Below are 14,474 nucleotides of genomic sequence, written 5' to 3' on the forward strand. Positions count from 1 at the left end.
TCTCGGCAGTGTGGAAGATCAGAGGGATCTTGGGGTCCGAGTCCATAGGACACTCAAAGCTCCTGTGCAGCTTTGGTTAAGAAGGCATACGGTGCATTGGCCTTCATCAACCGTGGGATTGTGTTTAAGAGCAGAGAGGTAATGTTATAGCTTTCTAGGACCCTGGTCAGACCCCACTTGGAGTACTGTGCTCAATTCTGGTCGCCTCACTACAGGAAGGACGTGGAAACCATAGAAAGGGTGCAGAGGAGATTTACAAGGATGTTGCCTAGATTGGGGAGCATGCCTTATGAGAATAGGTTGAGTGAACTCAGCCTTTTCTCCTTGGAGCGACAAAGGATGAGAGGTGACCCGATAGAAGTGTACAAGATAATGAGAGGTATTGATCGTGTGGATAGTCAGAGGCTTTTTCCCGGAGCTGAAATGGCTAGTACGAGAGGGAAATAGTTTTAAGGTGCTTAGAGGTAGGTACAGAGGAGATGTCAGGAGAAATTTCTTATGCAGAGAGTGGTGAGTGCATGGAATGGGCTGCCAATGGCAGTGGTGGAGGCAGAAATGATAGGGTCTTTTAGGAGACTCCTGGATAGGTACATAGAGCTTAGAAAAATAGAGGGCTATGGGTAAGCCTTGGTTGTTCTAAGGCAAGAACATGTTCAGCATAGCTTCGTGGGCCGAAGGGCCTGTATTATGCTGCAGGTTTTCCACATTTCTATGAGAAGAATAAGCTGTTGATGTTTCATGCCGAGACCCTTCATCAGGATTGGAGGAAGGGAGAAGATGCCAGAATAAGAAGTCAGAGTGAGGAGGAAGGGGAAGGAGAATAAGCTGGAAGGTAATAGATGAAGACAGATGTCAGGGAAGGTGGGTGGGTGAGGGAGGGGGGGAATGGAGTGAGAAGCTCAGAGATGATAAGTAGAAAAGGTAAAGGGCTGAAGAAGAAGGTATCTGGTAGGAGAGGAGAGTGGGTCATGAGAGAAAGGGGAGGGGAGGCACCAGAGGGAGGTGATAGACAGGTGAGAAGGGAGCTAGAGTGGCAAATGGAAAAAAGGGAAGGGAATAGTGGAGAAATTACCAAAGGTTATCTAAAGTGAACAGTTGACCAAGGTTGGAATATTTTGTATCACTTCCCACTCCCAGGGGCTGTATGGCAGCATAAAGATTAGCACACCGCCTTACAGCGCCAGCCGTCTCCAATCGAGGTTCAATTCACATCACTGTCTGTAAGGACTTTGCTGGTTCTTCCCATAACCATGTCATTTCATCACACATTCCAAAGATTAGGGTTAGTAAGTTGTGGGCATGCTATGTTGGCAACAGAAGCATGGTGACACTTGCAGGCATCTCCCACCCATCCTTGGACTGTGTTGGTGGTTGAAACAAAAGATGCATTTCAATCTATGTTTCATGTATGTGATGAATCTTTAATCACTTGAATTCCAATAAAAAGTTCATTCCCAAATCTAGCACCAACCTCTTTAAAATATCAAGCATTTCTATATCATTCATATTTACAGATTCCCCCTCTTCAATTCAGCATTAATATCTCTGATTATATTTCCATTAATGTTGCATTATTATTGTACATTTCATCAGGTAATAAGCATTAAAATTATTGCTGTATATTTAATACCAGGCCAGGTGGCATATATGGAGAGAGAAAAAGAGTTAACAGTTCAGATTAAAAGGTATTGCCATAGCAACAGGTTTACTTTGCTTCACTTTTCCTGAGATGTTGACCAATTTTCTCCATAGATCTAATACTTTCAGCTTTACTTCAGATTTTCAATCACCTCAAGAGTTTTCTATGATCTCACTAGGATTGCTGGTTGCTGGTGACGGTGGAATAATTGGAATGATTTTTTAAATGCCTCTACTTGTTGAAGTAGTAAAGTGAGCCTTAGGTAGCTCAAGCTGTAAGGAAAGCACTGCAGACTGGACTTGGTGTCTTGAAGGTTTTTATCATCCACAGTCCTCTCCTCTGAACTGACTGGGGGTAGAACCTGCCCCTCAGAGTTCTAAGGAATGATGCATCCACAGAGCTTTGGTGTAACCACAAGGCAAGGTTAATGAAGGAACTAAACCTAATTGAAGTGTTTCAATCAGAACTGTCCAATCCATTTTGTCTCATGAAGGAGGGCCCATAATTTCAGGGCTAAATTAGTGGGACTAAAGATCAAAAACAAACTTGAGTTTATTGTCATATGTGCAAGTACATGTATTCGGGGTACAATGAAAACTTACTTGCAACAGCATCACAGGCATATAGCATCACATAAGCAGCATTCAGAAGAAAAGCAAAGCATAAACTATACATAATTTTTACAAAAATTCACAATTAGAACCATATAACCATATAACAATCACAGCACGGAAACAGGCCATCTTGGCCCTCCTAGTCCATGCCGAACTCTTAATCTCACCTAGTCCCACCTACCCGCACTCAGCCTATAACCCTCCACTCCTTTCCTGTCCATATACCTATCCAATTTTACCTTAAATGACGCAACTGAACTGGCCTCTACTACTTCTACAGGAAGCTCATTCCACACAGCTATCACTCTTTGAGTAAAGAAATACCCCCTCGTGTTTCCTTTAAACTTCTGCCCCCTAACTCTCAAATCATGTCCTCTAGTTTGAATCTCCCCTACTCTCAATGGAAACAGCCTGTTCACGTCAACTCTATCTATCCCTCTCAAAATTTTAAATACCTCGATCAAATCCCCCCTCAACCTTCTACGCTCCAATGAATAGAGACCTAACTTGTTCAACCTTTCTCTGTAACTTAATTGCTGAAACCCAGGTAACATCCTAGTAAATCGTCTCTGCACTCTCTCTAATTTATTGATATCTTTCCTATAATTCGGTGACCAGAACTGCACACAATATTCCAAATTTGGCCTTACCAATGCCTTGTACAACTTTAGCATTACATCCCAACTTCTGTACTCAATGCTTTGATTTATAAAGGCCAGCGTTCCAAAAGCCCTCTTCACCACCCTATCTACATGAGACTCCACTTTCAGGGAACTATGCACAGTTATTCCTAGATCTCTCTATTCCTCTGCATTCCTCAATGCCCTACCATTTACTCTGTATGTTCTATTTGGATTATTCCTGCCAAAATGTAGAAACTCACACTTCTCAGCATTAAACTCCATCTGCCAACGTTCAGCCCATTCTTCTAACCGGCATAAATCTCCCTGCAAGCTTTGAAAACCCACCTCATTATCCACAACACCTCCTACCTTAGTATCATCGGCATACTTACTAATCCAATTTACCACCCCATCATCCAGATCATTTATGTATATTACAAACAACATTGGGCCCAAAACAGATCCCTGAGGCACCCCGCTAGTCACCGGCCTCCATCCCGATAAACAATTATCCACCACTACTCTCTGGCATCTCCCATCTAGCCACTGTTGAATCCATTTTATTACTCCAGCATTAATACCTAACGACTGAACCTTCTTAACCAACCTTCCATGTGGAACTTTGTCAAAGGCTTTGCTGAAGTCCATATAGACTACATCCACTGCCTTACCCTTGTCAACATTCCTCGTAACTTCTTCAAAAAATTCAATAAGGTTTGTCAAACATGACCTTCCACGCACAAATCCATGCTGGCTACTTCTAATCAGATCCCGTCTATCCAGATAATTATAAATACTATCTCTAAGAATACTTTCCATTAATTTACCCACCACTGATGTCAAACTGACAGGTCTATAATTGCTAGGCTTCCTTCTAGAACCCTTTTTAAACAATGGAACCACATGAGCAATACGCCAATCCTCCGGCACAATCCCCGTTTCTAATGACATATTAAAGATCTCCGTCAGAGCTCCTGCTATTTCTACACAAACTTCCCTCAAGGTCCTGGGGAATATCCTGTCAGGACCCGGAGATTTATCCACTTTTAAATTTCTTAAAAGCGCCAGTACCTCCACCTCTTTAATTGTCATAGGTTCCATAACTTCCTTACTTGTTTCCCACACCTTAGACAATTCAATATCCTTCTCCTTAGTGAATACCGAAGAGAAGAAATCATTCAAAATCTCTCCCATCTCCTTCGGTTCCACACATAGCTGACCACTCTGATTCTCTAAGGGGCCAATTTTATCCCTCACTATCCTCTTGCTTTTAATATAACTGTAGAAACCTTTCGGATTTACTTTCACCTTATTTGCCAAACCAACCTCGTATCTTCTTTTAGCTTTTCTAATCTCTTTCTTAAGATTCCTTTTACATTCTTTATATTCCTCGAGCAATTCCTTTACTGCATGCTGCCTATATCTATTGTAGACATCCCTCTTTTTCTGAACCAAATTTCTAATATCCCTTGAAAACCATGGTGCTCTCAAACCTTTAACCTTTCCTTTCACCCTAACAGGAACATAAAGATTCTGTACCCTCATAATTTCACCCTTAAATGACCTCCATTTCTCTATTACATCCTTCCCATAAAACAACTTGACCCAATCCACTCTCTCTAAATCCCTTCGCATCCCCTCAAAGTTAGCCTTTCTCCAATCAAAAATCTCAACTCTAGGTCCAGTCCTGTCCTTCTCCATAATTATATTGAAGCTAATGCTATTGTGATCACTGGACCCGAAGTGCTCCCCAACACATACATCTGTCAGCTGACCTATCGCATTCCCTAACAGGAGATCCAACACTGCCCCATCTCTAGTCGGTACTTCTATGTATTGTTGCAAAAAACTATCCTGCACACATTTCACAAACTCTAAACCATCCAGCCCTTTTACAGAATGAGCTTCCCAGTCTACGTGTGGAAAATTAAAATCTCCCACAATCACCACCTTGTGTTTACTACAAATATCTGCTATCTCCTTACACATTTGCTCTTCCAACTCACGCGCCCCATTAGGTGGCCTATAATACACTCCTATCAGTGTTACTGCACCTTTCCCATTCTTCAATTCCACCCAAATGGCCTCCCTAGAGGAGCTCTCTAATCTATCCTTCCAAAGCACCGCCATAAGATTTTCTCGGACAAGCAATGCAACACCTCCTCCTCTGGCCCCTCCTACTCTATCACACCTGAAGCAACTAAATCCAGGAATATTTAGTTGCCAAACACACCCTTCCTGCAACCATGTTTCACTAATAGCTACAACATCATAATTCCAGGTATCAATCCACGCTTTAAGCTCATCCACCTTTCTTACAATGCTCCTAGCATTAAAATAGATACATTTAAGATACTCTCCATCTCCTCCTCTCTTTCCATCCCTAACAATGCATTCAAATTTATTATCCTTTTCTTTCTTCTCCCCTACATCTTCGGGCTGAGCGCATCCCTTCTCCATCACCTGCCTTTCCTCCCTCACACACTGTCTATTTACTTGCTCCACTGGTGAACTAACCTCCTCTCCCATAGTCTCCTCAAATAGTCTCCCGCCCCCCCCCCCCCCATTTTACTAGTTTAAAGTCTGCCCTGTAGCCCTAGCAAACCTCCCCGCTAGGATATTGGTCCCCCCACGATTCAAGTGTAACCCGTCCTTCTTGAACAGGTCACTCCTGCCCCAGAAGAGGTCCCAATGATCCAGAAACTTGAATCCCTGCCCCCTGCTCCAATCCCACAGCCACGCATTCATCCTCCACCTAATTCTATTCCTACTCTCACTGTCGCGTGGCACAGGCAGTAATCCCGAGATTACTACCTTTGCGGTCCTTCTTCTTAACTGCCTTCCTAACTCCCTATACTCTCGTTTCAGGACCTCTTCCCCTTTCCCTCCTATGTCATTGGTACCTACATGTACCACGACCTCTGGCTCTTCACCCTCCCACTTCAGGATATCTTGGACGCGATCAGAAACGTCCCGAACCCTGGCACCAGGGAGGCAAATTACCATCCGGGACTCCCGGTCACCTCCACAGAAACGCCTGTCTGAGCCCCTGACTATTGACCTATGGACTATGGACTATGGACCTCTTTCTTCTAACCCTACCCTTCTGAGCTACAGGGCCGTCCTCTGTGCCGGAGGCTCGGCCACTGTCACTCCCACCAGGTAGGCTGTCCCCCCCCCAACAGTACTCAAACATGAGTACTTATTGTCAAGGGGTACAGCCACTGGGGTACTCTCTAGTACCTGCCTCTTCCCCTTCCTGACTGTAACCCACCTATCTGCCTCCCGTGGTCCCTAAAAAAAGAACCTAAAAAAATATCTATTTGAGTGCAAAGCAATCAGAGTGGTCATGGCGTTACTAAGCTGCGGTGATGATTAAGGTTTTGTGAGTTGGTTCAAGAACTGAATTACTGAGGGAAGTAACAGTTCTTGAACCTGGTGGTGTAGGACTTCCGGCTTCTGTACTTCCTTCTCATTCTCAAAGTGTAGTGCCTAATAATCTTTTATGATTTATCTGTCTACAATAAGCTGGAGCACCCTAGTTTTCCTTTGGACATAGGACATGTTCACGGCAAAGCATTTCAACCTTGTACCTGATCTCTGACTACACTCTGGCTTCACAACAAGGGATTCATTAAGATCAGTAAAGGCTAAGTTGACTTGTGCTTACTACCTGTTTGATGTTTGGTGCTTCTCAGAATTGTGTGCGTGTGTGCACACAAACTAACACGTTGTCAAGCAAGTTCATTTTGATGAAGAAGGCTGCTAAAAATCAGGGCCTTTGTAGAACACCCTGTGATTTCTTCATTCAATCAGACGACACTATCCCTGTCTCATATGACAGTGTCCCTAGTCTGTGAACCAGAGAGGACATAAAGACCTGTACAGGAGATCTTAACATGTGCATTTGACTATTAAACTGCCACATTTGGATTACTTGACCATCTTTGGAAAAGATTTCACCTTCAAAGAGAGAGTAGAAAAGGATTTGATATCAATTAGTTAATCAATCATAGTGTTATGGTCTGCAAATTGAAATGTTAGTTTAGCTTCTTTCTTCACATAGAATGGAATGAAATGCTTCATCTATTTCATTCCGGTATTTATATCAGATCTCCAGAATTCACAGTACTTTTATTGAAAACCTCATCTATATTTCCATTAGGTTGACGTCTACATTTTTGAGCCACAAGGTATTGCCTTCCTCGAAGCACCTAATAAGCTCGGAACACAGTTTGATGGACTCATCCATATAACGAAAGGAGAGAACAAGGTGAGCAGAGTCACAACTTTGACTGTGGTTTCCTGGGAGACCTTCAGGAATTTAGGATGAGAGGGGATTTTATAGAAACATAGCATTTTTAAAGGGATAGAGGCAGGAAAGTTGTTTCCACCGGTAAGTGAGGCTAGAAGTAGGGGACATAGCCTCAAAGTTTGGGGGAATAGGTTTACTGGAATAGATTTAGGACAGAGATTTAAAAAAAACTGTGAAATTTGCTGCCCAGGGAAACAATAGAGACTCTAACAGTTAGAAAGATTTTTGTATGGCAAGGGAATTAAGTATTATGGGAGAGGAAGATAGGTGGAGCTGAGTCCACAGACAAATCAGACATGATCTTATTGAATGGTGGAGCATGCTTGAAGGGCCAGATGAACTACTCCTGTTTGTATTTCTTATGATTGTATGTAGACCATCACAGTGATTGTGATAGTTAGCAACGTTTCAATATTCTGGCTCCTGGGCATCATTATTTCATAGGATCTCACTATAAAAACATATATCCTTCATTAACAAAAAGGCTCAATAAAGGATACACTTCTTGCAGCAGTTGGTAAAATTCCACCTTCCCCAGAACGCACTGGTGCAATTCTTCATTGCCATCACAGGGAGCGTCCTCACGTCAGCCATTACCGTCTGGTTTGGTGCAGCATCCTCTCATAATATGCGAAAATGACAGGAAACTGTCAGGTTATTGGCAGCAGTCTGCCATGACTGTGGGACTTGCATGTGACCAGAACAAGGAAGTGGATAGAAAATATCATTACAGACACTAAGTCACCCTGCAAACTCCCTTTCCCAAAAACTTCCTTCTGGAAAGCGCCATAGAGCTACTGAAACAAAAACCACGCCATCCTAAAAGTTTCTTCCCCCAGGTAGTTAATTTTAATTTGATCAATCATTCTATTTACCCCTCACCCCCCCCCCACCGTTGATTTATTAACCCTGTCACCACACTGCGCTTTCTATAATGTTGTTGACATTGCAAATAGCATGGCACCGCAGAAGCATAGCAGTTAGCACGATATTATTACAGCTCGGGCCATTTTGGAGTTTAAAGTTCAACTCCAGTGCCATTCTGTCTGGAGTCTCCGTAGGTTCCACTCAAGGAATGTGTAGGTTTTTCCCGGGTGCTGCTGTTTCCTCCCATAGTCCAAAGCTGTACCAGGTAGGTTAGTTGGTCACTGTGAATTGTCCCATGCTTAGTTTTGTGTTAGTTGGGAGTTGTGGGATTGCTGGCGTGACGTGGCTCAAAGGGCCAAAAGAGGCAGTATCGCTAAATAAAAGATAATGAATACATACTGGCATTCATGTATTTATCTACATTTTATTCCATATGTGTACTTTAGCCACTAACTTTTAGGGTTCCTCCAGCACTTTGCATGTAAAGTTGGGAAGATGTTTAGCTGACAGGTGTCGGGTGAATGGGCTATAATGTAAGACAGGATAGTAGCACCAGAGGTTTTAATGAACTCACACTTGTGGAATCTATAAGCAACTTAGAGTTATCTCTTTATTAATTTTTGAATAATCATTATGTTGGAGGTGACTGTAGTTTAGCCTTCCTATGTTTGCTTATGTTTTTGTATATTCACCTAAATATATATATAATTGTTCAGTGAATTTTCCAGTCATTACGGAGCACTTGCCTTTGTATTTTTCTGAAAATTTCTTTGTTTTAGTAGCTGGTGTCACATTACTAGAACGTGGCTATTTTACTGGTTAACTGTTATCAGTGGAATTTCAGTTAGCTCTTGCTTGGTATTAGAACTCTACGACTACATTTTAGTCTTTTTCTTTGTTCTCTTGGCACTTCGTTGCTATGAGACCATTAGACCATAAGACATAGGAGCAGCATTAGGCCATTCAGCCCATTAAGTCTGCTCTGCCATTCCACCGTGGTTGATTTACTATCCATCTTAATCCCAGTCTCCTACCTTGTCCCCATAACCTTCGATGCCCTTACTAATCAAGAACTTATCACCCCCCCCCCCACTTTAAATATACCCATTAACTTGGTCTTCACAGCTGTCTGTGGCAAAGATTTCCACAGATTCACCACCCTCTGGATAAAGAAATTCCTCCTCATCTCTGTTCTAAAGGGATGTCCTTGTATTCTGAGGCTGTGCTCTCTAGTCCTAGATTCCATCACTACAGGAAACATCCTCTCCATGTCCACTAAAACCATATTGAGGTATTCTGTAAAGGCAAGAGTCCATCTTATCATACTAGGGGTCTGTTCAATAATCTTAAGGTCTTAGGATGAAAAGCTAGTCTTCCGCACTGTTCATACAGGTTTTAAAAGAATCATAAGCAACAGATTTTATGCCTTATTCTCAACTTCCAAATAAATCTTAGGATTGCAGACGTATCAGGATCCAACAACTACTTCTCCTCTGACATTTTCACTTTTAGAAGCACCCAGCTTGCCTTGTAAATTAAATGTCTTTAAAATTTTGTTAAGTTTCTTTCATTGAAAATTACAGTCTAAATTTGCATCAATCCAGTGCTTCAGATAATTATTCCTGATGTGTCAATGCCTTTGAAAATAGCATATTTTGGTTTTTTCTCACATGGAACCAGTGCCTGCATTTCAGAAATTCTTCGAAGTACTTATCCCAAATAGGATGTAAAAGACACTATATAACACTAGGTATTCTTGTCTTTCTTCTTATAAATTGGCAAATGTCTGGGACCAGCCTGCAAAGAGGTTATCTGATTGGATAATGGAGGAGAAACTCCCATTAAAGTATCTTCTATCACAGATAGATAGGATCTCAAAGGGATCAGTGGTTCATAAGTCAAAGTATTGAATACAGGATTTGGGATGTTATGTTGAAGTTGTATAAGGCATTGATGAGGCCTAATTTGGAGTATTTTGTGCAGTTTTGATCGCCTGCCTAAGGAAAGATATCAATTAGATTGAAAGAGTACAGAGAAAATCCACTAGGTTGTTGCTGGGACTTGAGGACCTGAGTTATAGGGAAAAGCTGAATAGGTTTATTCCCAGGAGCATAGGGGAGATTTGATTGAGGTGTACAGAATTATGAGAGGTACAAATAGGGCAAATGCAAGTAGGTTTTCTCCACTGAGGTTGGGTGAGACTAGACTTAGAGGTCATAGGTTAAGAATGAAAGATGAAGTGTTTAAGGGGAGCATGAGGGGGAAGTGAGAACCTGAGAAGTGATGGATGTGGGCTCGATTTCAACATTTAGAAGAACCTTGCATAGGAAATTAAAGGGATGGATATGTAGGGCTATGAGTCAACTGTGACTTGATGGGACTAGACAGGATAATAGTTTGGCACAGACTAAATGTGCCTGTTTATATGATGTGGTGCTCTGTGACTCTCTGAATCTATGATTCCTGATCTACAACCAAGCAACCCCTTCTGTGTTTTACCATTGAACACCAATGTTAGGAGTGGCATTCACAACCCATTTTGTTTCTACAGGCTCATCTGACCTTCAAGCCAACTGTGGACCAGCAGCGGAAATGCCCAGGCTGTCCTGAAACGGCCATTGATGGCAGCATTGTGGTGAAGTACGATGTGAAACGGGAGCTCAATGGAGGAGCCCTTCAGGTTACTCTGTGTTTTGTACCCAACGCCTACAACCTTCTCAGTTAATTCTTTTTCTCTTTGAAGTGTCATTGTCTTTGAGCTAAAACACTGACTGAATTGTCCACTTTGCTCCAGATTTCGGATGGCTATTTTGTTCATTTCTTTGCTCCGGTCAATCTGCCACCTCTTCTGAAAAACATAATCTTTGTAATCGATGTCAGCGGCTCAATGTGGGGAATCAAAATGAAGCAGGTAAGTAACTGGTAAATGGTAATGGGTTTATTATTGTCACCGGCATCTAGATACAGTGAAATGCTCTTGTTTGCCCACCATGCAGACAGATCATTCCATACATCAGTACATCAAACAGTATTCAAGGAAAACAAGGAAGAAATATTTAATAGGAACTCGAGGGGGACAGTTTTTTACTGAAGGAATATACAGAGCATGGTAATTGTATCAATCAATGTGAATGTAGGAGCTATGACTGGCAGGTTTGCAGCTGACATAATAATGGAGTATAAACTAAAACAGAAAATGGAGTTTAGAGCATTACAGCACAGAAACAGACACTCAACCCAGCTAGTCCATGCCAGCCTGGTTTTCTGCATAATCCCATCTAACTGCATCCAAATCTTAGCTCACTATATCCTTCCATGTACCAATCCAAACTTCTCTTAAATGTTATAATTAAACCTGCAACTACCTCTTATGCTGGCAGCTCGTTCCACACGCAGCACTCTCTGAATGAAGAAGTTCTCCCTCGGGTCCCCATAAATATTTCTCCTTTCACCCTAAACATATGACCTGTGGTTCCAGTCTCACTCAACCTCAGTGGAAAAAAGTCTTCAAGTATTTATCCAATCAATAGCTCTCATAATTTTGTATATCTCTGTTAGATCTCCCTCATTCTCCGCTACACCAGGGAATAAAGTCCTAATGTATTCAACCTTGTCCTATAACTCGGGTCCTCAATCCCAGCAACATCCTTGTAAAATGCTGAAACACTTAGCAAACTGCCTCTTTATAAAACTCTGGCTAGGCTGTTTCTGGAGTTCTGTACTTAGTTCTGGTTGCCCCATTAGAGGAAGGATATAGAGGCTTTGGAGAGGGTGCAGAAAATGTTTATCAGGATTTTGCCTGGTTGTTGGACGAACTTGGGTTGACTTCTCTAGAGCTTCAGAAGCTGAGAGAAGGTCTGATAGAAGTTCATAAAATTATGAGAGGCACTGATAAACAGTTGGTATATTTTACCCAGGCTCAAAACGTCCAATGCTAGAGTTGACATTTTTCAGGTGATTGGGGAGGGGTGAGTTCAAAGGGGATGTGGGGCAAGTCGTTTTATGCAAGAGTTAGAAAAGCAGATAAATATGCAGAGAACAACACACACAAAATGCTGGTGGAATGCAGCAGGCCAGGCAGCATCTATAGGGAGAAGCGCTGTCGATGTTTCGGGCCGAGAACCTTCGTCAGGAATATGCACAGACTGGATTATATGCAGAGTTGGTTAGTTTAATTAGTATCATTATTTTAATTAGTTTGGCACAACATCATAGGCCAAAGGATCTATTGCTGTGCTGCACTCTTCTATGTTCTAAGTCAGGCAGCATCTGTGAAGAAAGAAACAGGGTACTGTTTCAGATCACAGATGAATCCATAAATCTATTTCTTTTCCCGCAGATGCTGCCTGACCTACTGTACTTGCTCTAAACCTTTACAATATTTTCTGTTTGTTTTTTTTTCAGCATCGCCATTTTTAGAGATAATTTTCATTCAGCGATTGGTAATAATAGGAACGCTGGTTTACAGTTTAAGACCAATATTGACTTGTCGGTAAAGATGGAGAGGGAAAACCCTGGAAGTTGTGAGGCTATATGTTTTTAGATGACTAATAAGCTGGAAAATACATAATAAATGCCAGAACCATAAGAAAAATGGAATAACAGAAGGATTTTCATATTGCAGAAAGCTGGCAGGTTAAGAAGGCATGTGGAATACTTGTGCAGTTCTGGTCACCTATTCTGAGCAAATATAGCAATCAGATTGAAAGAGTACAGAAAAAAATTTACAAGGATGTTGCCGTGACTTGTGTTATTAGGGGAAGGTTGAATAGGTTATGAATTTATTCCCTGTAGTGTAGGAGAATGAGGGGAGATTTGGTCAAGATACACGGAATTATGAGGGGTATAGATGGGGTTACTACAAACAGGTTTTGTCCCCTCAGAGACTAGAATTAGAGGTCATGGGTTAAGGGTGATAGGAAAAATATTAAAGGGAAACTTCTTCACTCAGAGAGTGGTGTGTGTGAAAAATGAGTTGCCAGCAAAAGTGACGGACGTGGGTTTGATTGCAACACTTAAGAGAAGTTTGGACAAGTACATAGATGGGAGGAGTATGGAAGGCTGTTGTCCAGGCGTGGGTCTATGGAACTAGGTAGAATAACAGTTCAGCATGGACTAGATGGGCCAAAAGATCTGCTTCTGGACTGTAGTGCTCTATTATTCTATTAAAAATAAATACAAGAGTGGGGAGATGCAGTACAACTATATAAGTTAGGCTACAGTCAGAGTATCAGTTGTCCCAGGATAATAACCGGGTTCTGTTCATACAGCTGTACTGAAATCTATTTTGTCCATGAGTCAGGAAATACACATCACTCAATATGGGAATGATACCTCTATGCCTTGTAATGAACAACATTAAAAGCATTTCAGACTGATATGAAAGAACAATTTCCAAAAGTAAAGAGAGTGGAGGAAACTAGTTCTGCCATTCAGAGGAACTACTGTCTTTAATATCATGGGACCTCATCAGCATGTAGGAGTGTCCACAAGTCAAGTGTTTCTTATGCCAAGGGCAACCTGTGCGTGTATGCAGTTCTGGCCACCACACCATAGGAAGAATACAATGTTATTGGAAAGGATACAGAGAGGATTCACCAGGAGGTATTGGAGAGGGTACAGAGAGGGTTCACTAGGAGGTATTGGACAGAGTACAGAGATCGTTTACCAGGCGGTTTTGGAGAGGATACAGAGAGGATTCATTAAGATGTTTCCTGAGTCTTCTAACCACGAGCAGAGACAGAATAGGTTGGATTGTGTTCTTTGGAACAGAGGAGGCAAAATTATGAAGTGTACAGTTAGGATAAATAGAGGAAAAACTTATCTCCTTGGAGTGGTGACTATGACCCGAAGGCATAGATTTAACAGAAGGGAGAGAAGATATAGAAGGGATTTGAGGAAGAATGATTATTTTTTATCCTGATGTTTGAGGAGGTGGTGGAGGCAGGTACTCTCACAACACTGAAGAAACATTTAGATAAGCATTTTACTTGGACTTTGTTAATAAGTTTACTTTGATAATAAATTGACATTGGCTTTGACTTTGAGACACCATGATATGAAAAGCTACAGACTGAGGGCTTGAAAATGGGATTGGTATGGATAGGGCACTTGAAGACCAGCAGTGGTGAAATGCCTTCCTCCTTGAGTCTATGAGAACTGTGGGAATCTGAAGCCAAATACAATGCAAACTCTAATGTATTTTCAATGTATTCTTCATTTTTCACGATTAGACTGTTGAAGCCATGGCAACCATCCTGGATGATCTGCGTCCTCAGGACCAATTCACCATCATTGACTTCAACCACAACATACGGTTTTGGAGTCAATACCTGGTTCCAGCCACACCTGTCCAGATTGCAGAGGCCAAAAAATACATTAAGAATATCCAGCCCAATGGTGGTGGGTACATCAAG

At 41.8% G+C, this 14,474-nt stretch overlaps 1 protein-coding gene across 2 annotated transcripts in view; it reads left to right on the forward strand.

Annotated features, from left to right (window-relative positions):
- itih2 (inter-alpha-trypsin inhibitor heavy chain 2) overlaps positions 1-14,474 on the forward strand; it is a 109,689-nt gene that overhangs the window by 51,990 nt on the left and 43,225 nt on the right. For both annotated transcript variants that reach the window (XM_059987331.1, XM_059987332.1), the window contains 4 exons: positions 7,042-7,149; positions 10,610-10,738; positions 10,853-10,969; positions 14,292-14,460. In XM_059987331.1, the coding sequence (XP_059843314.1) occupies positions 7,042-7,149; positions 10,610-10,738; positions 10,853-10,969; positions 14,292-14,460 (523 nt within the window). The remainder of the gene's footprint in view (positions 1-7,041; positions 7,150-10,609; positions 10,739-10,852; positions 10,970-14,291; positions 14,461-14,474) is intronic.

Source organism: Hypanus sabinus, chromosome 13 (assembly GCF_030144855.1).
Source record: "Hypanus sabinus isolate sHypSab1 chromosome 13, sHypSab1.hap1, whole genome shotgun sequence".
In the NCBI taxonomy this organism is placed as follows: Eukaryota; Metazoa; Chordata; class Chondrichthyes; order Myliobatiformes; family Dasyatidae; genus Hypanus; species Hypanus sabinus.